The following is a 27,643-nucleotide window of genomic DNA, read 5'->3' on the forward strand; positions in this document are numbered from 1 at the left end:
AATCACCACCCGTCTGTTAACTCTTTAATTGTGTTTAGCATTAAATTGCCCTAAACTAAAATAAAAATCTTAAATGAGAAAAATCAGTGTTTAGATTATTAATTCCTTTCCATGAGATGATTATATACTTACTGATTTATCGTACTCATATTAGCACTATAGTTCTCAAATGGTAAAATCCCAGATCCTATGCACACTAGTTGAGAGTTTCAGGACACTGATTACGAAAGTGTTCTTTGCCCTATCCTTATAGGCCAATTAACTTATATCTGAAGGTCAGCCAATTTCCAGACAATTGCCCTGGACTCAAATTCTAGCTGGCAGGAAGCACATAGACTTTGCTGTAAAATATTTCTTTTTGTTTTCCAGAGCTCAGGTGCCAATGCTTAAGTGCTCTCTTTTCAACACATAGTTCAATGGAAGTAAACACTTATTAAACTTCAGTGTCAAGGGTTATTAGATGGTAATGCAACTAACTATCTCTACTTTTCATTTAACTATTCATCATTTGAAGGGGTGAAGTAAGGAAAACAAAAGTCTCTTATTTCCCACTAATAGTGAGAAAACTACTCTGTTGAAAAAAATTTCTGTACCCAATATTCATGCATTGTATTGGCTTGAGAAACCTGGGTTTTCAGAAATAACAGGTATATGAGTTAATAGAGAAATAAACAGTCCACTAGTGTATATTCAGTCAATTGCAGGAAATATCTTTCATACGTAAATCAGCATTTAATATAAATCTCTTCCTTATGCTTTCTATTTCTCAATTCCCTCAAACAGTACTATCGGGGTGCCATTTTTTTTCTAAGAGAAGTAGTCAATATACTTCAAGGAAAACTATACTTTGTACGTCATGTGGTTGGGGGCAACTCATTACTGGAAAGAAATTTCTTTAAGCAAACATATTCTAAGATGGAGAGTCCGCATTGTGCTAAGACTGTTGGAAACACATGTACGGTGTGGTTTCTCCTTATCATCACACAGGCTCTCTGTGGAAAATTATGGCTTATATTCTTTATTCAAGGCTGACACATTCCCCTGACATTAAGTCAAAACAGTATACAATCAAATAACTTTTTCTTTTTTACATTGTTGTCTAATGGAAAACTATATTACTTCTTTTTCCAGCTACCAACATCCAGTGAATATTTTGTTAGTCAATGCCAGTAAGAAAGTATAAAGATAATTTTGATAGATTTGTATCAGGTATTTTTTAGTGGAGAATTTAAATTATTTCTTAATTTAAAATAAATTTAACTTTATTTGGAACTAATATTCTTAAAACTAACTGGGAATGTTTATTTTGTTTCTAATTGAAAAAGTTTCTTGTATACATATCAAGCAAATTATTTCCATAAATTTCATAGAAAATAAGAAACGTATGACATTGAGTCGGCGTACATAAAACAGAGCTAACATGCATCTTCAGAAGAAAAGATGCTAATTTCAGAGTTTAACAATTATATAGCCCAATAGAGGAAATAGAAACATTTTTTGGATTTAAAGTAGTAATACGAGTTACAAAACAAAATTTGTACTGAGAAAACTGTCACCAAAAATAAACAAATAAACAATAAAGAGCAACTAATTAATAAGATAAATAATTTAAAAATTATTGTGAAAACTGTTTTTTTCTACCTAGAAAAAAAACACAGAAACCAAAGAGAAAATATACTTATAAAACAAAATTACATGAATAATTTATACATTCCTGAAAAACAAAACCTATAGTGTAAAATATTTATTTAAAATACTTATAAAATATAATTAGAAAAAAATGGAAATTCATAGTAAAGGTATGTGGCATAATATTTCAAACATTAAATATGATATTGAGATAGATCTTAAACAAAACATTAAGAATAACAAAAAACATGAAGATAAAATATGGAAAACAAAATATGTAATTATAAAAGAATAGACACATATGTATGTTCAACATTTGCCAAATGAATGAATGATATTGGAAAGTCAACCAAAAAAGTCTGAAAGTTTTTATCATGGAGTAATTCACTCACTTACTCTATTTATTTATTCAATAAATATTCATTGGATATTTATTACATAATTTAAAGATTGATGAAATGTTTCGTTTTGTCAAGGCACTTAGAGTCTAACACAGCAGGATCAATAAAAATGAAATATAATTTGGATTCAAAGCAATACTTAAGTGGCATTTCTGAGATGAGGAAAATAAAACATTTATTTCTGTTCAATAAATATTATTTATGTTCAATAAATAAAACATTTATTGGTTATATTTATATAACCAATATATTCAGAGATCTCACATATAAAGCCCATAGGATGTCCTATATTCAAAGGCCTTGGGGGGGTAAAAAGATGAGTATGCCAAAGTCTCCATTCATAGGGAATTTAGTTTTTACTAGACAGAGATAAGTAAACAATTAAAATATAATATGATACTTATTGTAGTAAGTAAAAGCATACCTAAGTTGCTGTGTAGGGAAGTAATAAAAGATCATCCATTGCTGCACAGAGGAGGAATGGTTTTACCTATATTTTGAAACAGTGATTAAGATACATGCATAAGGTAGTGAAAAGGGTAAGAGTACACCTTCTATAGAAGACATGAGGACACAAATAATTGAGAACTACAAGATGCAACAAAGTCTATGTTCAGAAAATGGAGAAATGCATTATATTTCTGACAATTTAAGAAAAGAACCATAATTTCTCTCTCTTTCTACTCAGTCTTTAGGTAACATATTTTTCAAAAAGTTCATATATACATGATATACACATCTGTATATAACATATACATAAATGCTATGTATGCATATACATAAATGTACTATGTATATAGATACATGCATACATCTACATAGACATATGTAAACATCTACATACACACACACACACACACACACACACATACACACATATATGTACTGGTTGAGATTTAATATTTCCAAATGATAATACTGAAGACTTTCAAGAAAAAATATTCACCAATAGCGAAATACATACAAGATAGCTCTGTCTTTTTGAGCAACATTAATACTAGAGAAAAATAAATAAAACTTAGCTGTGAAGGAAGACGGCTCTGATACAATAGGTCTTCATTTAGCTAAGTTTTCTTTATATAAGAAGGCAGCAAAAATACCTTTAAATCTGCAACCATAAAAGTATGTCACATAGTTATCTTTTATAATAAATTGTCTTGTATAAGAACAATGATAAGTGAAAAGCAAATACTCAACAAAGAAGAAACTGTGGCTAGATATCCTAGTAAACATCAAATTCAGTTAAGCACAAAAAAAGATAATTTTGAATAATGGCTTTACAAATTATATCAAAATTACAACCTTTTCCTTGTAGCAAAATAATTCATAATACACAAAGCAAAATAAAGAGAGGCAGTGTTTACAACCCCAAATTAAATTAACTAAAACCGGCTGGGCATGGTGGCTCACGCTTGTAATCTCACCACTTTGGGAGGCCGAGGCGGGCAGATCACCTGAGGTCAGGAGTTCAAGACCAGCCTGGCCAATATGGTGAAACCCCATCTTTTCTAAAAATACAAAAATTAGCCGGGCATGGTAGTGGGTGCCTGTAATCCCAGCTACTTGGGAGGCTGAGGCGAGAAGAATTGCTTGAACCCAGGAAGTGGAGGTTGCAGTGAGCCAACATTGAGCCACTGCACTCCAGCTTGAAGGACAAAGCAAGCTTCATCTCAAAAAAAAAAAAAAGTTAACTAAAACTGTGAATCAATATGTGTGGCAGCAGAATGGGACAAAGCATAGATAATTTTCATAGAGTAGATATTTCAATTTTCATGGCTGAATATTCATTTTTCAACATGATAGTAATATTTCAAACAGAAGCTGATAATACACATTAGTAGACTTAAATGTATTTTATCTCCCAATTACCATAGGAAAATTTCCAGGAGTAGAAAATAAATAATAAACACCAAACAATGTGAAAGGAGCAAGGCTAAATAAAGATAAGATTCAGGAAGAGAAAAAGTTAGGACATTGAAAAAATCTACTAAGGCACTAATTATAAAAAAATCCAACAAAATGAAAAATATGTTGAAAGTGAAAATATATATAATGATTTATCAGCAAATGCAAAGACACAAATAATGGAGGTACAGTAAGTGTGATTAATAATATATATTGGGAGTTTATGTAAAACAAAGTAATTGAAATAAAAACAGTTATTTTTATCAATAAAAACACCATCTACAGTTAAAAGACTTGACAGTTATAAACCTCTATAATATAATCTGATGTTATTCAAACTATTAAAAATAAAAGCTAAATTGTTATACAGCTGTCTTATGGAAACTACCATGAACTGTAAAGGGAAAGATAACAAGTAGAGAAATTATTTTGGAAAGGTATTTGGCAACATATAGTAACAATCTTAACAACTCAGATTATTTGTGCTCAGTCATTCTAATTCTAGAAATCTGTTTCTAAAATAATAAAATGTGTGAACAAATATTTATAAATAAATGTGTTTACTAAGGCCTTGTAACAATGATAGTTAAATCATGATATGTTCATATGATCATTTTGTGTAGTCATTATAATTATGGATTTGATTATCTTTGGTGCCAGGAGAAAATGCTCACAATAGTGTATAAACAGAATATAATTAATAATTGTCATAATTATAGCATACTTATAAACACACTATGTTGAAGACTTTTTCATTTAATCACACTATGTTGAATACTTTTTCATTTAATCTTCACTATAGCTTATGAACTTTTTCATTTAATTCACACTATGTTGAATACTTTTTCATTTAATCTTCACTATAGTTTATGAAGTAGATACTATTATTTCCCATTTACAGATGGGAGAATTGTGGCACAAAGAAATAATGTACCCAAGTCACCTGATGTTAAGTGGTGGACATAGGATCCTGGCAGTCAAATATGCTGTCCATAAAAGCTGGGCCATTAACTACAAGACTATGATGGAAACTGTGCAAGGAATGTGTGTGGAAAGATAAATGACAGGAAAAAAGAAGACCACAATATTAACCATGATTGACGCTGGCTGTATTCATAGGTTCAAAGTTTAAATTGATCTTCTTCTTATATCTTCTGCATATTTTATAATCTCATGACAATGAATATGCATTATTTTTCTGACCACAAGAAGAAATTAAAGAGCCAATTGGAACATAAGATAAAATAAAAATTAATAAAATCATAATTTTCTATAGCTCCTTATGACTTTTGAAGCACTTTCATACTTCTTGTATCTAATTGAATCCTTATAATTAGAATGGCCCTATAATTTATTACCCAAATCATGGTATTTTTTATTTGTACAAGAGGGTATTATTAATGAAGACAGTACCTGGGTAAACCAGGATGTAGAGTCACCATATATAAAACAATTCTGTAAGGTCAACAGTGCTTAAGCATCTTAATTGCATTTCAGAGCTAAAAAAAAACAAAAAAGTATTTCAAGGGCTTGATCAAGTCATATGACAAAATAGTGGTTCCCAAATAGACAAAAATAGATTGCCATCACTTTGACCATGGTTTTTGCCATTAAAACAAAACAAAACCTCTGGTGACAATTTCCTCAGTGGAAGAAAGTTTTGAATCATATAGTTGACAATCTAGGAATATCTAAAATTTTATTTGACTTAAAATATTAAAGCCACTGATATTTCTGAAATTTCATAATATTATGCTAAGAAAGCTGAGATTTACAAAAGAGGATAACTAATACTTGTGAATATAGGAAATTGTAGATTCATGTAATATTCATCTGTGTCAGAACTCCAAAAAAAACTAGAAAAGCAACTAACCAATAATGAAACTAGAGAAGTATTTTCAGATGATAAGTTGAGTGAACATTTAGCTAAATTATTTTTATAAAAGTAATAATGGAGGGTGGCATTATGTGAAATGGGAAATTCTTTGTATTAGTTACTTGGTTAGAAAGTTGAACTTAGAAAGTTGAAAATTTTCTAAGGTTTTATTAGATAGACGACAGTGAACAAATGATGTTTGTCAGTGGTTTCGCTTATAGAATTATACATCTGAAAATCCTAGCTATTTTGCCAATTTATATTAAAAAAAGTAAAATCTGAGGGAACAAATGCATGATAGGGATTAATTATGGACCAGGTATAGAAAAGTGACAGTCATTCACTGCAAAATACCATCTGCAGATGTGTCTTGTTTAGCCAAGAGTATTTGCAAATGATTTTAAATTTGAAACACTTTGGCCAGGCACAGTGGCTCATGCCTGTAATCCCAGCAATTTGGGAAGCCAAGGCAGGCAGACCACGAGGTCAAGAGATCGAGACCATCCTGGCCAACATGGTGAAACTAAAAATACAAAATACAAAATACTAAAAATACAAAAATTAGCTGAGCGTGGTGGCGGGCGCCTGTAGTCCCAGCTACTCGGGAGGCTGAGGCAGTAGAATTGGTTGAACCTGGGAGGCAGAGGTTGCAGTGAGCAGAGATTGCACCACTGCGCTTCAGCCTGGTGACAGAGCAAGACTCCATCTCAAAAATAGATAAATAAATAAATTAATTAATTTTAAAAAATTAAATAGTTTAATCAGGTCAACAGGCATTCTAGTTTTGACACCCCTCCATCCTTCCCTACCCAGGTCCCCAGCAGGCCCTCTACTAGCCCTGGTGGTGCCTTACTGGAAACTCAACTAAAGCACCTGCTCTGGGAACATGCAGCCCCAAGGCACACAGCTGTTGGAAAAGCAGGATTGGGATTGTGGCCCCTCTTTTCTACTGTGCCTTGACATTTTGTGAGATTTAAAAATTGCACATGCTTGCATAGAAATTCTTACTACGGCCCCTGTACATTATCATGTTTCACACTTATATGACCTGCTTGGCTCCTGAAGCCTTTCATTATTTACTCTGAAATAGACTTAGGCTCCATCTTTAGGACATTGTCATAAGCATAGTCTAATGTAAAGAAATGTAATTGGCCAGTAGGTGGTTTAGTTTGGAAAGAATACTGAATTACTTGACTTTTTCCTTTCCTAACACAAACATCAGGAATATACAGAATTTAATGGTGAGAGGAAAATTAACTCCATATGAGGAAATATGGCAAAGGGGTTATGCTGATGGGACCTTTGTTAGCATATTTAGTTAGAACAGAGTAAATAATACCTGCTAAATCAATGCCATTTAAAAAATACTTAATTTATATACAAAGACTTATTTTAGAGATAATTTGATATTTTTCCTTTTCTTTGAGAAAAATAAGTTGGATACTTGTCTAGGAGAGTATGGAAGACAAATTTTGTTATTGATTACTCCTAGGTTTGAGACAGTGAGGAAAAAGAACTGATTTCACATCTTCTTTTGCCTCTGCTCTTCCTTTTTGCTGATCATTGTTATATGATAGTGCAATGGTATAAGTGTCAATAAACCATCTAATCAATGCATTTTGTGACATCCTGTGCTTACATGTTTCTTCTGGAGGCTTATCTGCGTTATCTCATAGGCTGTATTCAGTGAATACAAAATGTCTAAACACTGTGAGTATATGACGTAATATATCAGAAGGTATTAGTTAAATTAAAATTCATATTAAATGGATCACAGAAGAAAGTATTGGAATGTGTTATTCAGATGAGATTTTACTGTCTTCTCCTTTCTTGGGAGCATTTTAAAAGGTGCAAAGATGTGTTTTTAAATCTCCAAAGATAATTCTGGGCATGGTTTTATCCTACCAGGAGTAGTGCAAAATAATAGTCAATGCTTCCCTTAAGCCTACCTTTACCTATTAATTTATCTTGGATCCCTAGATTTTGCTCTATTTTTAGCTTTGTCTGTATAATATAGCATGTTATCTTTATAATGAGAGGATGAAATAGATCCATTACAGTAAAGATGTATGCTATTAATGAGTTTCTAGCCAGCTATCAAGGTGTCATCAAATGTGGTTTATCTTGGTGAATGAAAGCTTGAATGGAAAATTAAGCTCCCACACTGACTGGAGAAGTTCAGTGGATCATTTTGTTCTTTAATGTTATACTTCACTGAACACACTTCACAGAGCAGTGAATCATGCTTTAAACAAGCTGCCTTTACTTTAACGGCAGCAGATAATGCAGCAGAGGTGAATAATAAGTGTTAGCAATCTTAACTTTCTCTTGCAGTACTCTCTATCAGGTGCCTGATGGACAATTTACAAAGTACATATACTATTTTGTAGATTGGAACGTGGGATCCAGCCAGTGGCCTGAATATGACAGAAAGTCAAAAGGGAAAGCCAGCAAACATCACAGATTCCTTATCCAATCGTTCTTTGATTGTTACCACCATTTTGGTAAGTATTTGCTTTTCCATTATTTTTAGTTAAATATAGATGAACACAGAAGTGCATAGAAAAGGACATTATAATTGGAACAGTAATGAACAGAATGAAATGTATTTTACAGTTGTTTAGCAATTACTGTACAACAGATGAGTCAATGTTAATTTAGTCACAGTTTTGTTAGTCTTAAATGATCTAAATTGTATTAATGTTTGGGCTGTTTATATTGATTAAATAATACAGCTTAATGTATTACTGGAAATCTTTTCATTTTTCCAAAATTAGTTACTATTGAAGAATTGTCAATGTCAAGACTTGAACAATACATGCAGCTCTATAGATATAGTTAAGTGATGAGCCAAAAGTGAACTTTGCTTCCGCTTTTATTTTCCACAAATATATTTCATGGGGCATGGCACTTATTTTCAGAATTTTTTCTCATTATAATTATATTTTAACTTTATTTTCAATTTTATTGTTCTCATCTTGGAAAATTAATTTTACTTTATGAATTTCCCTAATGTAACCAAGTGACAAGTGCTTTTTAAAGCCACAAATATTTTCAGCACTGACAGACTTAAATTAATATTGTTAAGCTAGATGTTTTTACCCCTCTTATATTTATTTATATCTTTCAATTAGATCACACAGTAATGTTCACTTATGCCCACTATGTCATTTGCAAAAGAGAATTTTAATTTAGGATAAGCAAATAGCTCTTATATTATTTAGTCCGTACTTTTCACCTACCGAATAAGTTTATCAGTGACCATTCTTATTAATCCCCAGGTAGTCAATAAAAATTGAGAGTAATATCTAGAACAAACTACCGTAAACATTTAGCATTTATATAATTTCTAAATTTGATTTATGGTGGTAAATCAACCTATGAGGAATATATATTCTTGCCCCTTTAGTAGCAACGAGGGATGTCAGATCTGTAGGCATGTCAAAATGAAATAGCTTGGGTTAAAGCCTTTTGATAATGAAGCAAAGCTGATAATCACGAAGTGACAGTGATGAAAGTCATAAAGTTTTTAACCAATCTGTGGCTAAGGACCTCAGTGGATACTCGCTCTCTCTGTCACATCCAAACGTCTAAGACACCCTTTTACTTAATTTTCTATCTTCCTTTCTTTTCAAAGATAATTCCCATACCCACCAACCTAGCCCTCTTCTTCAGTCAAAATATTCTCACAGTACAATTACACATCCTCTTTCTGATCTACATGCCACTATGTTCTGGATCTCATTACCTCCTGTTGGGACTATTGCAGTAGCCATGTAACTATTTCTTCTGCCTGTGGCTTTCCTCCTTTGCAGTGCACCCAAGTCCCACCATAAAAGTCTAATTCTGTTCCAGGCAGATGATGACTGCATGAACCAGGACAACATCAACAACAACAAACAACAACGACAATCTAATCCTGTCATTTCTCTACTTCCTTGTTATACAAATTGTTAGAGAATCCTTATTGACCATTAAAAAGCCAACAAATTTAAATTTTTATATATAGGGTCTTCTATGGTTTTGGTCTCTTTCACCTTTTTATCTTCACTTCCCATTATTTTCTTTCAGGAACCCTGTGTTTTAATTGAATTGGGATAACCAGTTAGCCTGCTTTGTAGTTGTGTGAATGCTCTTTCCTTTCTCTGCAATATGCTTATCTCAATTTCTGAGATATAGTATTCATCAGTAATATATGACTTAATATTCATATTATAATATTCTTATTTCATGTGTGCATTATTTTCCCAAATATCACTAAACATTCCTTGGAGGAATAGAATTAGATTATGTCTTCTGTTTCTATACCATATGTACCTCTGCAATGATCATAGGATCAATAATTCTGGGTAGAAAACATCTGTAGCCTTCAGTAATCTGGCCCCTACACTCCTTTCTATCATCTCCCTGATCTAGCCAAATTCCCCAAAACATCACTGATTTTATGGCTCCAAATCTTTGCTCAATTCTTCTTCTTCTCCTTCTCCTTCTTCTTCTTCAATGGAGTCTTGCTCTGTTGCCAGGCTGGAGTGCAGAGGCACGATCTCGGCTCACTGCAACCTCCACCTCCTGGGTTCAAGCGATTCTCCTGCCTCAGCCTCCTGAGTAGCTGGGACTACAGGCGCGGTACCACTCCCAGCTAATTTTTGTATTTTTAGTAGAGACGGGGTTTCACCACGCTGGCCAGGATGGTCTTGATCTCTTGACCTCATGATCCGCCCACCTTGGCCTCCCAAAGTGTTTGGATCATAGGCGTGAGCCGCTGCACCCAGCCTGCTCAATTCTTCTTTATGTTCTGCAATAAAAGTCCTATTCATTTTCTTGAATCCATCTCAAATGCTACCCACTTCATGAAAATCTTTGACAGCTCCATTAAGTTGCCTGTGTCTTGGGGAGAAGGAGGAAGTTTGTATACCTTATGTACCAGAATACTCCATCATGGGATTATCATTATTTTAATTAAAAAACTGTGTATGTTTGTGTCTCCACTTGACATAAGCTGTACAAGGTCTATAATCAAATTTTACACTTTCTGATTTCTCAATGTTGGAGAAAAGTGCCTTGGGTATAGCAAGAACTCAATAAATATTTGTCAGATTAAATTAAATAAATGATATTTAGTTAAATGGGAAATTAGATGAAGTACAGAACTTTCAAATGACTATATTTAAATATTTTTCAAGTGTGCAGGTTATTAAAATTATCTAGTACAAATAAAGCAGGTGATTAAGAGTATCCATATAATTTCTCAATCTTGCTTCAATATTCAGTGTTATTTTTTGAGAAGTATTAAGATATTGTTTCTCAATCATAATTAAGTTTATATCTCTCTATGAAGAAGTGGTATCTAATTTTATCTTCATATCAAAGTCAGCTCTAAAACTTTAATAAATACACTAATGCCTAAAACATACCCCACACCATTTGAAACAGTATTTCTGGACTTTGAATCTTGGACACTTTCATTTTTTTAAATTTTCACAGGTAACACAAATCTATAACCATGATTAAGAACTATAGCTCAGATTATTACTCCATATGAATAAGATGTAAGATCAACCATGGAAGATGCACTAAGCTCTCATTTTAATAAACACGTTATTTACCTTTTAGAGTATGCCACACTACTTGTTTGTAAAAGATCCTAATATTTCCTAAAAGGATAAAATAAGGCACTTTATTTTTATACCTTTTAGTTTAAAAAAATTCTTTTTTCTGAATACTCTGACTTCAACATATCCATAGTCAAGTAAAGAACAGATTTGAAGAGATTATGTACCTTATTTATGTAAGCTTATGCTTGATGTAATTTACTGGTATTCTATTTATATTTTTGGAGAAATTATGATCTTTTGATTGATGTTATGATTATTTTGCCCTTTTCTCTTCGAATATCTTAGAGGAAACTCTGGCTACATTATGAATAACGACATTTCTTCCATATGCCTGTCACGGGAAGGAGTTACAAGGAGATGTTAACTTGTGCTTCTTGTTCAACATTTTTATTATGTGTCTTTAAAAAATGATGAGGTATTCTGGAATTCAGCACTATCCACAAGCTAATTATAATCAGCTCTATTTCTCATGAATTCTATTCATTCACTTATTTAATTTTATTCATTCTTTTATTTGATGAATATGTATTGAATAATAATGATATACCAAGCACTGTATTTAAAGCTAGCAAAATAGACATGATCTCTTCCCTTAGTGAACTTAGAAAATAGCAGGAATTCATATGCAGAGTTTTACACAGACACACATACACACACACACACACACAAACACATACAACTTATAATTAAGATATAAGAGAAAAGTAAATGGTATGGTGCCTTAATATACAGGGTAATTTTGAGTTATACTAGATGTCAAGAGTGGAAGGGCAAGTCAGGTTAGGACTCACAGTAGAAGAATAGACAGCTGAAACCTAGAGTTTGAGGAGGAATTAACAAGGTGAAGAAAGGGCAAGGGAGTATTCTAGGCAAAGAGAACAGCATATGCAAGCATCCTAAAGCAGGAAAGGGCTTGGAAAATTTTGCAGAATTGAAAGACCATTATGACTGGTGCTAATGCCTTGATCTGCTTCTCAGCTGCTTCCAGTATAAATGTATGAATATGGTCAACAACAAAAAATCATAGCAGACATATGTTACATGCCTACTGTGTCCCAGACATAGTTTAAAACACTATCCGTGGATTTATTCATTTACTTGTAATAATAAACTTTTGAAGTAGACACTATTAACACCATTACTTATTTATAGTATTATATCTTTTTTTTTCTTTTTTTTAGGTTAGAAAGCTGATGTTTATACAGCCTAAGTATTTTACTCATGGCCATACAACTAGAAGGTGGAATAGTTGTAGGGTTTCAACCAATCTGTTTATCCAACCTGAGCAGCTGATACTATAAAATGAAAATTCTAGTGGTCAAATATGGAAAAGGCTAACACTTTTAGTTTATGATCAAAACAGCATCTTGATTGATAATTATTTACCTAAAGCAATGTTTCTCATCTAGAAGTCCCACATGTGCTAGAACCTTGTGATGCCCTTAGAGATGTGCCCCCGAATATCTAAACATTTTTTCTCTACAGAGAACATTATTTAGGCTACCCTTGCGTGAATATGTTGGGTTTCTAGTCTCTGTGCTCCCCTCATTTAGTACTTAGTTTTCTTTTACTCTCTTTAAACTATAATCTCAGATTCTCCTGGGCAATCAAGACAGTATAGGAGCTCACCTCATTTTTTCTCTTAAGAATTGCAATGTTTACACATGTTTTTTACTCCACTTTAATAACATGACCTAGACCCAGTACATTGTATGGGTACAGTACATAGTTGTATTATGCAGTAAATTTACATAGAAAACATTAAGCATTTATTTTATATATTTAATTTTTTTATTTTCAAATTAAGATTTATCATATAAAATTGGAGATTTATGGATTGTCATCTACAGGTCTATGCCTAAAGCTCAGCTCTATTAATGCCCTAATTTTAATATTGTTTGTGATTCTCCATATTGCCTCTCTCGTCTTTGAATTTCCAGTTCGGTTGTTGTTAAAATTCTCTGTTCTTTTGTGTTTATCATTATTAATGGAACTAAAACTATTATCTTTCAAATTATATTTTCATTTATGATGATTTTATTTATTGCATAGAGGTTGTTAAAATATGAGTTCCTAATTGTAAAAAATAATAACAAAAATACAATTTTTGAGCAAGTAGTAGAGAGATTTTAAAGTATAACGTGCTAAACCTTCAGTTTGAACCTGGTCTTCTTGTTACTGCTGCTGTTAGCTATAGGAAGTATCAGGGGACTAAGTATTATTTTATTTATTTGTTTGTTTGTTTATTTCTATGGGTTTTGGGGGGAACAGGTGATGTTTGTTTACATGAGTAAGTTCTGTTTTGTTTTTGTTTTTGTTTTTTTTTGATGGAGTCTCGCTCTGTTGCCCAGGCTGCAGTGCAGTGGCATGATCTCGGCTCACTGCAACCTCCGCCTCCCATGTTCAAGCGATTCTCCTGCCTCAGCCTCCTGAGTATCTGGGATTACAAGCACTGCCACATGCCTGGCTAATTTTTTGTATTTTTGTAGAAATAGTGTTGTATTTTTGTAGAGACGGTGACCATGTTGGACAGGCTGGTCTTGAACTCCTGACTTCTGGTGATCTTCCAGCCTCGGGCTCCCGAAGTGCTGGGATTACAGGTGTGAGCCACCATGCCCGGCCATGAGTTAACTCTTTAGTGGTGATTTGTGAGATTTTGGTGCACTCATCACCCAAGCAGTATATACCGTACCCAATTTTGCAGTCTTTTATCCCTCACACCCCTCTCGCCCTTTCCTCTAAGTTCCCAAATTCCATTGTATCATTCTTATGTTTTTGCGTCTTCATAGCTTAGCTCCCATTTATGAGTGACAACATACAATGTTTGGTTTTCTATTCCTGAGTTACTTCACTTAGAATAATGGTCTCCAATTATTCAAGTTAATATAGGAAATGTCTACTTTTTCCTCTAAATTCTTAGTTTTTGATAGACATTTTTCACTCCTGTCTGACTATGTTGAGTGTTTATCATTGTGCTGTTCCTGTATAATAATTAATTTTTGTCCATCAAAAGATTGGTAGCATTTAAATGCTACTGCACATGTTCCTTCTTTTGTTGACTAGTAACACTTTAGCATACAAATGACTATGCATTTGGTTACTTTTTCAGAAAAGCGTTTACTGTCAAGGAGATTCCTTCTCCCCAGTGGCTCAGTGAATTTAACAAATGTACTTGCTCCTGAAAACTTAGTCTTATTTTTTATTTTCCCAGTACTTTGTGGAAGGAATTACAGTATCCAGTTTACTTGCTTAAGCTTTTAAAGCTTTTGTGTCACAGCCCACAGATACAGAAGGCTTACTGGGAAGCAAATTTCCAATGACAATTGAAAAGTACACAGTACAAAAGACAGAAGTGATCGAATTATCCCCTAAGTGGTTCTGTAGCTTCTTCTGTAATATCAAAAGAAGCAGTTTTTTTCTAAGGCTTCAAATCTGCCACTGCAATAAGTTTTCCCTCTGATTCTCGTCTTTCCATTGTCATAGAAGGACTGTCAAGCACATAGTTCTTAGAGAGTTGCAAAGCATTTGGGCTTGGAAACCCAGACACTGCAGCTTCACAAAGAAGAAAAATATTTTCCTTTTCAGCAATCTCAATCACATGTTAAAATACGAGATAAGAGTGACTCATTCAAACTAAAGTCTTCTCCAACCCCATTCCTACAATCAGCTTATTCAGACAACCACACTTTTTCTCACCATATTTTTTCTTCTATTTCAGAGACTGTGCTGGTACTACATTTCTCTCTTTCATTCTTGCTCTGATAACTCAATGTGTTTTATTTCAAATGTATTTTATTTCTCATATTCTCAGAGACTTCCACAAAGCTAGTCAAATATAAAACTATTGATGGTGTTAGAGAAAGAAGAAATAAAGTCATGAGTTTTGATGTAAAATTAGGTATAATTTTGAAAATCCTAGGGTCTTAATTTCTAAAGCCTTCTAAGTGACCAGAACCTCATTTTTTACTTCATATACACATACTTTTTCCTTTGTCCTTTATTAAATTTGACTTAAATTAACTACCATGATGAAGACTTATAAGCAGTTTCATTTTGCCTTTATTTTTTATTCCAAACATTATTGTCAATACTATAAAATTGACAATTTTATAATTGTCAATACTAAAATGGTTGAAGACTATTTTATTATGATCAGTGTATTAAGTTTTGTATAAAATAATGAATAGAAAAATCTGAATTTTGAATTCAGCTCAGCCACTCGCAAAATACATGGAAATGAAATATTTTTGCCTTAACATTCTCATTTTTTTAGAAAGATGTTATCACAATAGGACCATATACACTTATACAATCTGAATTTTAGCTACGACCTTGAACTGAGATTCAGATGTAAATTTGCAATTACTTACTGAACATATATCCACTTGTATATACAGTATCATGCTCCACATGCATCAAACCTCCTTCTTTGATTCAGGACTCACAATGCTGATTTTGCCTATATTTTCAATCTCTATTTATGGTTCCAGTACCTTTCTATTCACCCCAGCCAGAGGTGTGTTTTCTTAGATTCCTCAGTCCCTTTAAAACCCATACTCACAATTCAAGTACCTAAAGGAGAAAGAGTAGATTATTCTGAGAAAGTTCAACAGCGAAGTAATCAAGAACATTTTGAACAAATGAGATATGATTTGTTCATGGGTACTACTGAATGGGTGAGTATTTTTAAAGTCTGCTTTTAGAGGCACTGTACTTATAGGAAAGAGGAAAGAGATGGCAACATTGAAAATTAAGTATGAGGTTTCTTGGGAATGCATTAGATAGGGCAAAAAGCTATTGAGGAATGTGGATGAAGACTAAAAGATAAAAAGCCTAGAAGCAGGGATGATAGCACTGCCACAGCGTGTGATGGAGATGGTGGGAAAGGAGATGATAAATGATACTCATGTATGTATGGAGATGTTGGCAGTGACTTTTGAGCAGTCGAATCTTGATTATTTATGTAAGGGGATAATAAATTAGATTCAGAGATGAAATGCTGTTTGGAGATTAGCTAATAGGTACAGTCTCCTTTCCCATTAAACCTTTTACTGGAACCACAATGAAATAGTACATTTGATTGATTCAAACTTCAGCTTTTTTTTTCTTACTATCTTTCCCTTGTGAATTAAACTACCCAAAATTTTAATGACTAAAATACAAATTATCAGCTGAAAGATAGTAATAACCAACTGAAGGAATTTAATAGCATATCTTTTTTTTTAAGAAAATGACTTTTTTTCTTAATATAAGCATGAATGATAATCACTGTGCCGAATCCTCCCTTAAGACATATTACTCTGACATCAGTAAATTCCTTTCTTGAAACATTGGTGAACAGCACAACTAGCAAAACTCACCTTTTTTTTCTTGAAAGTCGAATTCAACTATGTTACACAATCATTATTTCCGTAAGACTCACTACAATTTCCAGTAAGTAAATATTACTTTTCAGGGAGAAAGAAGTTATTCTCATCTTCCCACATCCCAGTAGATTTTCTATAGTTACAGAATAAAAACAGAAACTTTTCTTAGAATTATAATTATGGCCAACAAGACTTAGATTTTTGTACATTTCGAAATTCTCTAAAGTTATGTTTCTGAAATAAAGTAAATACAGTTTGTAGAAACTAAGTATATGATTATGCTTGCATGGTTTATGAAAGATTTATGTGTGTGTATGTATGAAAATCACTCCTGACAAAGATTGCCTTTGCTTAATAGACTTGTGGAAGAAAGTAGAAAAGAAGAAAGTAAAAGAATTTTTCTAGATTGCCTCAGAATGTACTTGAATTTTGTTTAAAAAAGTAAATAATAAGCATGGTTTATTAAAAAACTTATTAGGGTTATTGCTGTACAAGCCTGGTGTACTATTTGTTTTTGCTTTAAAACATAGCCCCACATTGGATTAAAAAATAAATAAATAAAAAATAAAACAAGATCAATCTTTCTGCTATCTTCAGAACAACGATTTCACATGTAATGACACCCATAGACACAAAATAAAAGGATGGAGAAAGATCTGTCCCACAAGTGGAAAACAAAAAAAGGACAGGGATTGCTATTTTTGTATTAGATAAAAAAAGATAAAGTAGACTTTAAAGCAACAATAGTACAAAAGTACAAAGAATGGCATTACATAATGATAAAGAGTTAAATTCAACAAGAAGATTTACTACTCTAAATGCATATGTATTCAATATTGGAGCTCCCACATTCATAAAACCTTACTTCTAGACCCAAGAAAGACTTTAACAGCTACACGATAATAGTGAAGGACTTCAACACACCACTGACAGAATTAGAGAGACCATTGAGGCAGAAAACAAAGAAATTCTGCACTTAAATTTGGCACTTGACCAATTGGACCTAATAGACAGCTACAGAATCTTCCATCCAAAACCCACAGAATATACATTCTTCTCATCGCACACAGAACATACTCTAAGATTGACCACAAACTTCATCATAAAGCAAGTCTCAGTAAATTTTAAAAAACTGAAATCACACCAAGCATCTTCTCAGAGCACAGTAGAATAAAAATAGAAAGCAACAACAAGAGGAACTCTCAAAACCACACAAATACATAGAAACTAAACAACCTGCTCTTGAATGATTTTTGTGCAAATAATGAAATTTAGGGAGAAATTTAAAGAAATCTTTGAAATAGGTAAATAGACACACAGTATACCAAAACCTCTGGAATGTGTGAAAAGCAGTGATAAGAAGAAAGTTTATGGTGCTAAATGCCTACATCAAGAATATAGAAAGATCTCAAATTAACAACCCAATCTTAACCTAAAGGAACTAGAAAAACAAGAACAAACTAAATCCAGAGCTAGCATAAAAAAGAAATAACTATAATCAGAGCAAAACTAAATGGAGACCTAGAAAACATATAAAGGATCAATGAAATGAAAAGATGGGTCTTCGAAAGGATAACAACATTGATATACTGCTAGCTAGGTTAACAAAGAATGACAAGAGAGAAGATCCAACTAAGCACAACTGAACACAACAAATGTGACATTACAACTGATTCCACAGAAATACAAAAGATCCTGAGACTACTATGAACATCACTATGGACACAAACTAGAAAATCCAGAGAAACTGAATAAATATCTAGAAACACACAACCTTCCAGGATTGAACCAGGACAAAACAGAAATCCTGAACAGACTAATAATGAGCAAAGGAATTGAATCATTATTGCTGATCAACCCAAAAAGCTGTGGACCAGATGGACTCACAACTGAATTCTATTATATGCACAAAGAAGAGTTGGTACAGATCCTACTGAGAATATTCCAAAAATTTGAGGTGGAAGGACTCTTCCCTAACTCATTCTACAAAGCAGCACCATCCTGATACCAAAATCTGGCAAAGATACAACAAAGAAGAAAACTATAGGCCAATATTCTTGATGAACATAGACACAAAAATTCTCAACAAAATATAACCAAACCAAATCCAGCAGCACATCAAAACATTAGTTCAACATGATCAAGTAGGCTTTATTCCTGGAATGCAAGGATGGTTCAACGTATACAAATAAATAAATGTGATTCACCACATAAACAGAATTAAGAAAAAACCATATGCTCATCTGAATAGATGCAGAAATGCATTCAATAAAATACAACATCATTTGATAATAAAAATCTTCAACAAACCAGGCATTGAAGGAATAAGAACCATCAATGCTAAACCCACAGCCAACATCATACTGAATGGGGAAAGGTTGGAAGCATGGCCCTTAAGAACTGGAACAAGACAAGGATATCCACTCTCACCAGTTCTATTCAACATTGTACTTGAAGTTCTAGTCAGAGCATTCAGGCAACAGAAAGAAATAAAAGGCATCCAAATAGGAAAAGACGAAGTAAAATTATTTCTCTTCACTGAATTTATGATTCTATACCTAAAAAACCCTGAAGATTCCTCCAAGGTCTATGAGTCCTCATAGACCTGATAAATGACTTCAGCAAAGTCTCAGAATACAAAATTAACGTACAAAAATCAGTTGCATTTTTATACACCAATAGCATTCAGACTGAGACCCAAATCAAGAATGCAATCCCATTTACAATAGCCATAAAAATATAAAGAACCTAGGAATACACCTAACCAAAAAATGTGAAATGTCTTTATGAGGAGCACTAAAGACAAAACAACAACAACAGCAACAACAAAATCACGCTGAAAGATGACACAAACAAATGGAAAAGCATTCCATGCTCATTTCATGCTCATGAGTTGGACGAATCAATATCATTATATTGTGCATACTGCCCAAAGCAATCTATAGATTCAACACTAATCTTGTCAAATTACCAATGTTATTTTTCATAGAATTTGAAAAAGAAACTATTCTAAAATTCATATTGAAACAAAAAAGAGGCTGAATATATACGGCAACTCTATGCAAAAAGAGAAAAGCCAGAGGCATCACACTACCTGACTTCAGATAATACTACAAGGCTACAGTAACCAAAACAGCATGGGACTGGTATAAATATAGACACATAAACCAATGTAACAGAATAGAAAACTCAGAAATAAGGCTACACTCCTACAACCAACCGATCTTTGACAAAATCAACAAAAACAAATAATGGGGAAAGGATATCTTATTCAACGAATGGTTCTGGGAAACTGGCTAACCATATGCACAAGAATGAAACTGGACCACTACTTTTCACTCTATACAAAAATTAACTGAAGATATATCAAGGAAATTAAATCTAAGGCCTCAAACTGTAAAAATCCTGGAAGAAAACCAAGGAAATACTTTTCTAGACATTGGCAAAAAATTTATGACTAAGTCCTCAAAAGCAACTGCAGCAAAACCAAAAATTGACAAGTGTGACCTACTTAAAGAGGTTCTGCATGCAAAAAAATATTTGCAAACTATACATCCAACAAAAAATTAATATCCAGAATCTAAAAGGAACTTAGAAAAGGAAATATCCCCATTAAAAAGTGGGCAAAGAACATGAACTGGCACTTCTCAAAAGAAGACATACAAGAAGCCAACAAGCATATGAACAAAGGCTCAGCGTTACTAATCATCAGATAAATGCAAATCAAAACCACAGTGAGATGCCATCTCACACCAGTCAGAATGGCTATTATTAAAAAAGTAAAAAAAAAAACCCCACAGATGCTGGTGAGGTGGGGGAAAAAAGGGAATGCTTACATTGTTGGTGGGAATGCTAATTAGTTCAGCCCCTGTAGAAAGCAATTTGGAGATTTCTCAAAGAATTAAGAATAGAATTGCCATGTGACTCAGCAATCTAACACAGAAACAGAAAACCAAATACTGTATGTTCTCACTTATAAGTGGGAGCTAAACATTGGTACACATGGAAACAAGATGGGAACAATAGATACTGGAAATTCCAAAGAGGGAGGGAGAAAAAGAGAAAGAAAGAAAGACTTGAAAACCTCCTATTGGATACCACATTCTTGGTTGACAGGGTCATGAGAAACCCAAACTTCAGCATCACTTAGTATATCCATGTAACAAACCTGCACATGTAACCCCTGAATCTAAAATAAAAAATAATTTAAAAATAAAATGCAAACTCTAGATTATGATAGTTATTCCTTTTATATGTAGAAAGTTCATTTGAAAGTGATGTTTTAATAGTATCTTGATATATCAAAATAGGATTTGTTTTCCAGACAATAAAACATATATGAGCCCATGTGGAGATAATTATCATCAGTAGTTTTTGATTTTCACAAACCAGTCATCTCCAGTGTTGCCTTTTCTTGAAAACATTGAGTTGTGCTGATGGTAGCTTTGAGGCTTCTTTTCTTGTTCCTCCTGGTATTCTCACTTCTAATTTTGATAACCTGTGGTGCACCATGGCTTCTGACATGAACACTAATTAGGGATGGCAGAATTCAGGCTTGAAGAGCCACAGTGAATATGAGGAAATTGAAAGATGGACCCAGAAAATGACAAGAAGGTTCTTAGCTCTACAGAAGTAAAAGTACATTTGTTGGAATGACAGATACTGAAAAAGAAATAAAATAATACTGTCCTGTCAGTGGAATAGTATCAATCAGCTGTTATTATTATTTATAGTTACCTATTATTGTTCTTGTTGGTCATTTCTTCTGACTGTGAATTGGAACTTAGTTTTTGGCATGTCCAATTCAATTTCTGTGTATTTTTTCCTGTAGCAGTTAGGGCAGTATGAGTTATTGATATGCAATGAAAATACTAGTAGTTAAGGTTATTGTCAACTAATATTCTTAAATACATGACCCCTTTCCAATTTTGAGATCAAAGTTTTGCTATGTACATTTATAAAACTTAAAAAATTTAACTGAGAACAAAATAACTGAAGACTATTTTAGAATGCCTAAAATATAGTTTAGATCAGTGGTGGTATTTATTAATATAATTTAAATCACAAGCTTGGTATCATCTGTAGGCTCTGGAAATATAAGAAGTTATCAATCTTTATAAATGTTAATGATACTAGATTCCCATTAAATCTCATCAGGTTAAAAATACAATTTTAATGAATGCAAATAAATGCTTTATAAAGGAATCATTTACAAATAATGTAATAATCTTTACTTCTGCATTTCTTTTTATATAATTTCTGAAACTTTTCTAAATGATCAGCTAAATTAGCACTTAAATATATTTTGTTTTCTAATCTTGATAAATTTGAAACTCTTTTAAAAATTGTTTTACAATTATAAGACTCACAATTTTAGTCATGCTCATTAACAAATAATTGGCTATCTAAGAAAAAAAACCCAAAACTCTTATTTCTCACAATAATAATAAATAATTTTATGAAATGTTCTTAAATAATAAAAAAGAAACATATTTTCTGAAGCAATTTAGGATAAACGTAAAAACAACCAATCATTTCCAACCAATAATCACAAATTATTAAAAGTTAGGCCATAAGAATATTAGCTCTTCATTCTGCTTGACAGTATTTGAGCATGGTCAGCTTCTTACTTGGCAGGTGGCCTGGCACTCCTATGCCAGCTGTCAAGTTGAAGAAGTGGCTGGACAGATACTTTAGAAGAGCTACGTATGATGTTCTGAGTCAGATCTAAAGAAAAACAGAAACTGAAGAACGAAACATAAAGTTTGCCTTCATTAAGAGCCTGTTTTTCTGTAATATACATTCCATTTTTTAAAAATCTTGAACCCACTCTTTCAATACAGGTGCTCCTTATTATAAATTCAGGTTTTCGCTTGAGAGTTCAAATAATTAAAATTATCTGCAAATCTGTAATCAAAGAACGGTCTAGATGTCCATAATGAAAACTATCCTCATTACTACTGTGAAATACTTGCTTCCTCTCAACTTTCCCATGAAATTCTCATGAAGATTCAGAAGAAACAACACAAATACAATTTTGAAAGTAATATTTTAAAATAAAGTTAAAGAGGAACTATCACAATTTCAATAGAATACACAAGTAGACTTTATTGGGATAGATTTCTGTGGTTGAATGTTTTTAATGCTATAAATATAGAAAAATATCTTATTTTTGAATTTTTTTCTTATCTTGAGTCAATTTATGGAAATGCTCCTATATTTAAGAGATTTACAATTAATTGTTCATTAATTATTTGCATTTGGTGAGAACTTTACTCTTCATGCCTGATCTTGTTTTTCGTTGTTGTTGTTGTTTGTTTGTTTTGTTTTGTTTTGTTTTGAGACGGAGTCTTGCTCTGTCGCCCAGGCTGGAGTGCAGTGGCATGATCTCAGCTCACTGCAACCTTCTCCTCCCAAGTTCAAGCAATTCTCTGCCTCCTCCTCCTGAGGAGCTGGGATTACAGGTGCCTACCACCATGCCCGGCTGATTTTTTTTTTTGTATTTGTAGTAGAGACAGGGTTTCACCATTTTGGCCAGGCTGGTCTTGAATTCCTGATCTCGTGATCCACCCACCTCGGCCTCCCAAAGTGGCCTGTTCTTGTTTTAACAGCATTTTCTTTTATTATTCTTAACAATGATAATAGATTTATGCTCAAGAAAACCTTTTATTTATACTTTTTCAATAAATTATTTTTCAAGAATGGGCACTAAATACAAATGAATACCTTGATCATCTACAGAGATTGTCATTAACACTTGAATTGTACTTATTATGATTAATGTATTAATTAATATTTGAATAGTAAAAATATATTCCAGCAATAAGCTATTATTGGTAATGGTTAAAAAATATTCTCATGAACTGCTATATTTTGTTTGCTCTATTATATTTAGGTATATTCACTAGTGACTACTCAATAGTTACAATATTTAACTACTTTTCTAGTTTCTTATATCAGGGTTATGCTAACTTCACTTAAATGAAGATGAACTGGTTTCAGAGCATTTACTATGGTCTAAAGCAGTCTTTGGATTATGAGATTGTTTTATTGTTTTATATTAGGCGAAAAATAAAAATTCCAAAGTATTTTTTTCTTCTGGAAGAAATGCTTCAGTAGCTTTCATAATTTCTTTTATGCTTATTGACCTTTTCATTTTATTGTATCTTTTTGAACCAATTTTATACTGTGCACTGATGTATAACAAGGTATTCAAATTTATTAACATAGATTTTCACATAATGTCACCATATAAATTTTATAATCTCTATTTACTGAATCTCTTTCTCACATAAAATTCTTTGAGGCTTAAAATTTCTTTTCCTTTTTTCTTAATTTGGTTGATGAAGAAATTTATTTTATGACTGTTGCTTTTACTAAAAGACATGTTTACTGTTTAGCCATTTTCTTCTTTCCTACTTTGTACTTCACTATTTTTCAGCATTTTCTTATTATTTTTCTTTCTGCTGTTTGGGTTTTTTTGGAGCATCTATTTCTCAGCCTCTTATGATTTAAGTACTCCATTTATTTATTTTGATTTTAATCACTTAGTGGTAAGTTCATATGAGGCTGAACTTTTCTTTCACAAGTCCTTTGAAAATATTTATAAATTAAAAGTAGTATAGCTAGTGATTACCAGAGTGCTTTGAAATCAAGCAGAACACTCATCGCTTAAATCAAACCAGACTTTGGATTTCAGATAACAGTTATTTAATAATTCATTTAAATAATACACTTTAAAAAGCTACTTTTAACATCTACACATTTCTTTTTATTTAGGGAAATTTAGACAATTTTGTTTATTAAAGCTAGTGTTCATGGTCTTTTTAAATATCACCTTCCAGGGCGGACATGGTGGTTGGGATGACTTGACACCTGAAGTTCAAGAGCAGCCTGGGCAACATAGGAAGACCCTATTACTACAAATAATAAAATTAAAAAAAAAATAGCCAGGCATTGTGACATGCACCTGTGGTTCCAGCTACTGGAGAGGCTGAAGTGGGAGTATTACCTGAGCATGGGAGATCAAGGCTAGTGAGCCGTGATCTTGTCACTGCACTCCAGCCTGGGTGACATAGTGAGACCCTGTCTCTAAATAAATAAAAACTTACATACATACATAAAGTCCACTTCCACATTTTTTGGCCCTTAACTTGACTAGTGCCAATAAGTATTTTTAAATGAAGTGTATATGTTTACTAATTTTCATTCCATTCATATATTGCCTGGTGAAGTGACTGAAACATTAAATTTTTTCAATTTTCATATTTCCTCTTGAAAGCAATTTTGATGTTTTTTTCATTGGCTTAACTTTGGTTTTATTCTGGCTAGCCAGTTTTGTTTTAACTTGTTTAAAGCTTACAAGACTATTCTCCACTTTATGTTTGTAATTTGTTTTTATACGTTGATTTTTGTCAGGCTAGGTTTAAGTAAGGGTGATTTAAATCTATTTGACAGTTTTCTATGAAAATGTCATTCCTTCATCCTCCAAAATTCTTACCAATCTGAAAAAGCTACCCATTATAAAAAGAGGTACAGATTACCTATGAGTTCCTTTTTTTTTTTTTTTTTGAGACAAAATCTCACTCTGTCGCCCAGGCAGGATTGTAGTGGCATGATCTCGGCTCACTGCAACTTCCGCCTCCTGGGTTCAAGTGATTCTCATGCCTCAGCCCCCCGAGCAGCTAGGATTGCAGGCACCCGCCACCACGCTTGGCTAATTTTCGTATTTTAGTAGAGATGGGGTTTCACCATGTTTGCCAGGCTCAAACTCCTGATCTCAGGTGATCCACCCGCCTCGGCCTCCCAAAGTGCTGGGATTACAGCCGTGAACCACGGCGCCCAGCCTATGAGTTTCTTTTATGTCTTTGGAAGCATACCCTGAAGTTATATGTTTTCCTGCTGCAACATGGCTTTGTTTTCCTCTAGCCTCTGAAGTAGCTAGGTCTTTTTTTCACCATACTCCTGGGAATTTTCTTTACTGATCTTCTGTGCTACAGCCCCATTTCCTGGATCTTATTCTTGCATTTTTCTTGAATTATTTTCTCATTTTGTTAAAGACGGTAATAGCATCCTGAGAAAGGTTGCAGGAGAGTAAAAACTTAAGACCTTATATACCCCAAAACATTGACTCTTCCATGAAGAATTATAGGTTGAATTTTTGGGGAGGCATTGCTCCATTGCCTTTTTCTGCTGTTGCAGCTGTTCACAGGTCATTCTGATTCTTAACCTTTTGTATGTGGCCTGTATTTTTCCTTCCTATGAACAATTTCAAGATTGTCTCTATTTCTGAAGCTTGGAAACTTCACTAATGATAAACTCTTATGTGTAGAATTAAAAATGATTTTTAAAAATTTAAAAACTTCATTATGTTGAACATTCTCTAGAGTCTTCATTTGTGCTGTCCAATATGGTAGCTTCACCACATGTGACTATTAAACACTTGACACCTGGCTAGATTGAATGGAGATGACTGTTAGTGTGAAATAAATACTGGCTTTCAAAGACATGATATTTAAAAATGTAAAATATCTTAAATTTATACTGATTACATATTGAAATGATAATGATAATATTTTGATATATTAGGTTAAAGAAAATAACTGATGAAATTGAATTCATCTTTAACTTTTTAAAAATATGGTTACTAGAAGAAGCTACATTATATGTGTGCTCCTTTTTGTGGCTTGTTGCATTATATATATATATATATATATATATATATACACATATATATGTATATATATGTATATATATATTATTATTATTTTTTTTTTTGGAGACAGAGTCTCACTCTGTCACCCAGGCTGGAGTGCAGTGGTGTATGATCTTGGCTCACTGCAACCTCTGCCTCCAGGGTTTAAGTGATTCTTCTGCCTCAGCCTCCTGAGTACCTGGGACTACAAATGCACGCCACCATGCCTGGCTAATTTTTGTATTTTTAGTAGAGACGGGGTTTCACCATATTGGCCAGGCTGGTCTTGAACTCCTGACCCTTTGATCTGCCCTCCTCGGCCTCCCAAAGTGCCAGGATTACAGGCGTGAGCCACCACGCCTGGCCTGTTGCATTATATTTCTATTCAACAGCACTGGTCCAGAATCTTGTTGGGCATACTCAATCCAGAAACTCAGTTCCTTCAGTATTGAGATATTTTCTTAACATTAGTTAACATGGTAATTTCCTTTCCATCATTTCTCATTGTCTGTATCACTGAGTATCGGTCATCTGACGGTTAGACTTCCAAGTACCATGTAAACAATAGATAGATTCTGTTTGTTTTAAACATTGATGTCCAGGTCTCACATTCAGACATTCATGTTGATGAAACCCAGGCAGTATTGTCTGAAACCTCCCTACATGATTCTACTGATTGTCTAACTTTCAGTTGTGTGATGAGTAAGTTCTGGAGATCTAAGCTATGACATGATGAGTATTGCTAATGATAGTATATTGCAAATTTGAAACCTGTTGAGAGATTAGATCTTAACTACTCTCGCGACACACACTAAAAGGTTAACTGTGAGGTGATGGATATGTTAGTTAACTTTGATTGTGTTAATCATTTCATAATGTATACATATACCAAACATTGTTTCATATGTCCTAAATATACGCAGTTTTTATTTCTGAATTATATCTCAATAAAGCTGGAAAAAAAGAAAAAGGGAAAACAGTCTGGGGAATTAATTTTAGGCTGATGCACATTTTTATTTAGTCTTCTAGATTTCAACATAGTACTTAATCTCTGCGAATCTAGAGCCACTTCAATTCAATTACTTCTTCAGTTTTCTTCCAGGGTCAGGACAAAAAGAATGGGTAGTTCTCCAGAAATGGGTTGAAGTTTCTACCTA

General features: G+C 33.1%; 1 protein-coding gene across 5 annotated transcripts in view; it reads left to right on the forward strand.

Moving 5' to 3' along the window:
• The window catches only part of GRIK2 (glutamate ionotropic receptor kainate type subunit 2), a 1,201,378-nt gene that overhangs the window by 932,664 nt on the left and 241,071 nt on the right, over positions 1 to 27,643 (forward strand). For all 5 annotated transcript variants that reach the window (XM_063666452.1, XM_063666454.1, XM_063666453.1 and 2 more), the window contains one exon: positions 8,202 to 8,315. In XM_063666452.1, the coding sequence (XP_063522522.1) occupies positions 8,202 to 8,315 (114 nt within the window). The remainder of the gene's footprint in view (positions 1 to 8,201; positions 8,316 to 27,643) is intronic.

Source organism: Pongo pygmaeus, chromosome 5, assembly GCF_028885625.2.
Source record: "Pongo pygmaeus isolate AG05252 chromosome 5, NHGRI_mPonPyg2-v2.0_pri, whole genome shotgun sequence".
Taxonomy (NCBI): domain Eukaryota; kingdom Metazoa; phylum Chordata; class Mammalia; order Primates; family Hominidae; genus Pongo; species Pongo pygmaeus.